The 1,762-nt window shown below is 41.7% G+C and overlaps 1 protein-coding gene across 1 annotated transcript; it reads right to left on the reverse strand.

The window, feature by feature from the left end:
- Nucleotides 1–269: 269 nt before the first annotated feature.
- Nucleotides 270–1,382, reverse strand: LOC131054551 (uncharacterized). The gene is made up of 2 exons (XM_057989088.1): nucleotides 874–1,382; nucleotides 270–438 (listed from the first exon to the last, which is right to left on the reverse strand). The coding sequence occupies exons 1-2, from the start codon at nucleotides 1,380–1,382 to the stop codon at nucleotides 270–272; spliced, it is 678 nt and encodes a 225-aa protein (XP_057845071.1).
- Between the last annotated feature and the right edge of the window lie 380 nt (nucleotides 1,383–1,762).

A 1,762-nucleotide genomic window follows, 5' to 3' on the forward strand; every position in this document is an offset into this window, starting at 1 on the left:
TTCCTTATCAATAATTCTGTTTTGCACAAGTCTGTAATCTCCAAGCTCAATGACTTGGGATCCACTGACACTTCTGTAGCATGTGAATTGACCCCGAGATTAGCTATCAAGTTTGCCACTCAATTACCCTCCCTGAGTATATGTGATATTTCATATTGCTTAATTGCTTGGAGTAGAAACCGAATGTGAGGCAACCATTTGGCTAGTTTCCAATTAAGTAGTCTACCAGCAGTCACCCCATTTATAATTATCTGAGAATCACCTTCAATCTATACACTAGATAAGCCTTTCTCTTTGTAGAGTAATATCCCGGCCTCAAGGGCTCTTATTTCTGCTTTATTGTTTGTAGCACAGCCAATATTTCCATACGTACCAAACACCACATTCCCATCCTCATTTCGAATGACTGCTCCAAAGCCAGCCTGACCAGGATTGCCTCTGCAGGCCCCATCAAAGTTTAGTTTTACCCAATTGTTATGAGGCTTCTCCCATCTGGCATCTTTTCTATTGATTCTTCTCTTAGGTTAATGGAATAAAGAATTTTTGAAGGACCAATTCCTTTCCATTTCCATGTCCCAATCATTGAATTTGAATTTTCTGACATTTCGTGACTTACCACAAATGACTTCTTCTATGCCTGCCTTGAGATTGTCTATGACTAATTCCACTGGTTTGGATGATTCTTTGAATGTTCATTTATTTCTCTCTTTCCAAATAGTCCAAACAATCATTGCTAGGCCGATCAACCATAGGACTCCCCATTTTGACTGACTAAATAGTGGCCATGTGACAAGGAATTATTTTAGAGTCATACTTCTAGCTGTATATAGACTAACCATTCCTAGGAACCAATCCCAACACCTATGAGCAAACCTACAATTGAAGAGTAAATGGTCCACTGTTTCTTCCCCAATGTTGCATAACACGCAGCAGCTTGGACCTTGAATACCTATGGTTTTCAGCCTATCACCAGTGAGTATCCTCCCACTCAGCACAATCCATAGGAAATCCCCTGCCTTTGGCAACACCCACTTGTTCCAGCACAGCTTGCTAGGCCAATTCGGATTGAAAGCTCTATGCCAATGGACTTTGTAGCCCAACTTAACACTGTACTCCCCTGACTTTGCTGCACACCATAATAAGCTATCTTCTTCATCTAATGCTAATATTGATCTGCTGCTAAGTAACTCCTTGAGTTTCTTACATAATTGTAGGTTGTCGATAGCTACCCTTTTCCAGGACCTCATGCCATGGTGCTCGCCATTCTCGAAATAATTAGCAACTTGCGTGCCTATAGCAGCTTCGATGGTGTTGACCCAATCTTGATCTTTGAAGCATTCTGTTAATGGCGGTTCCCCTTCCCATGAGTCCCACCAAAACATGGCCCTAGCTCCATTGCCAATCTTCTAAGAGATGTAGTTCGTGATAATACCCCTACTGTTCGAGAGAAAATTCGAGGTGGGAGAGCCCCTGTCTATGTCTGCAATTGTGAAAATACAGCTAGGATCATCAGAGTCCAGATGCTTTTTCTAAAAGATCCTGCACCATAGTTTATTGGGACTTTTGTACATCTTCCAAGATAGCTTCACTCCTAGTGCCATGTTCTGAATACTCATTTTCCTCAGCCCTACTCCCCCATCCTCTTTCTGCATGCACATGGTATTCCAGTTTATTAGAGGTATCTTCCTATGATCCTTGGCCCCATCCCAAACAAACTTTTTTAAAAGCCCATCTAATTTCACACCAACCGAAGTGGACAATT

The sequence above is a fragment of the Cryptomeria japonica genome, chromosome 10 (genome assembly GCF_030272615.1).
Source record: "Cryptomeria japonica chromosome 10, Sugi_1.0, whole genome shotgun sequence".
Classification (NCBI taxonomy): domain Eukaryota; kingdom Viridiplantae; phylum Streptophyta; class Pinopsida; order Cupressales; family Cupressaceae; genus Cryptomeria; species Cryptomeria japonica.

Excerpts from the sequence above, each read along its gene's own strand:
- LOC131054551 (XM_057989088.1), bottom strand. The coding sequence starts at position 1,382 with ATGTTTTGGTGGGACTCATGGGAAGGGGAACCGCCATTAACAGAATGC. Across the intron at positions 439-873 it reads CATTTACTCTTCAATTGTAG|AGGCAATCCTGGTCAGGCTG; the intron begins GTTTGCTCATAG and ends TGGGGCCTGCAG.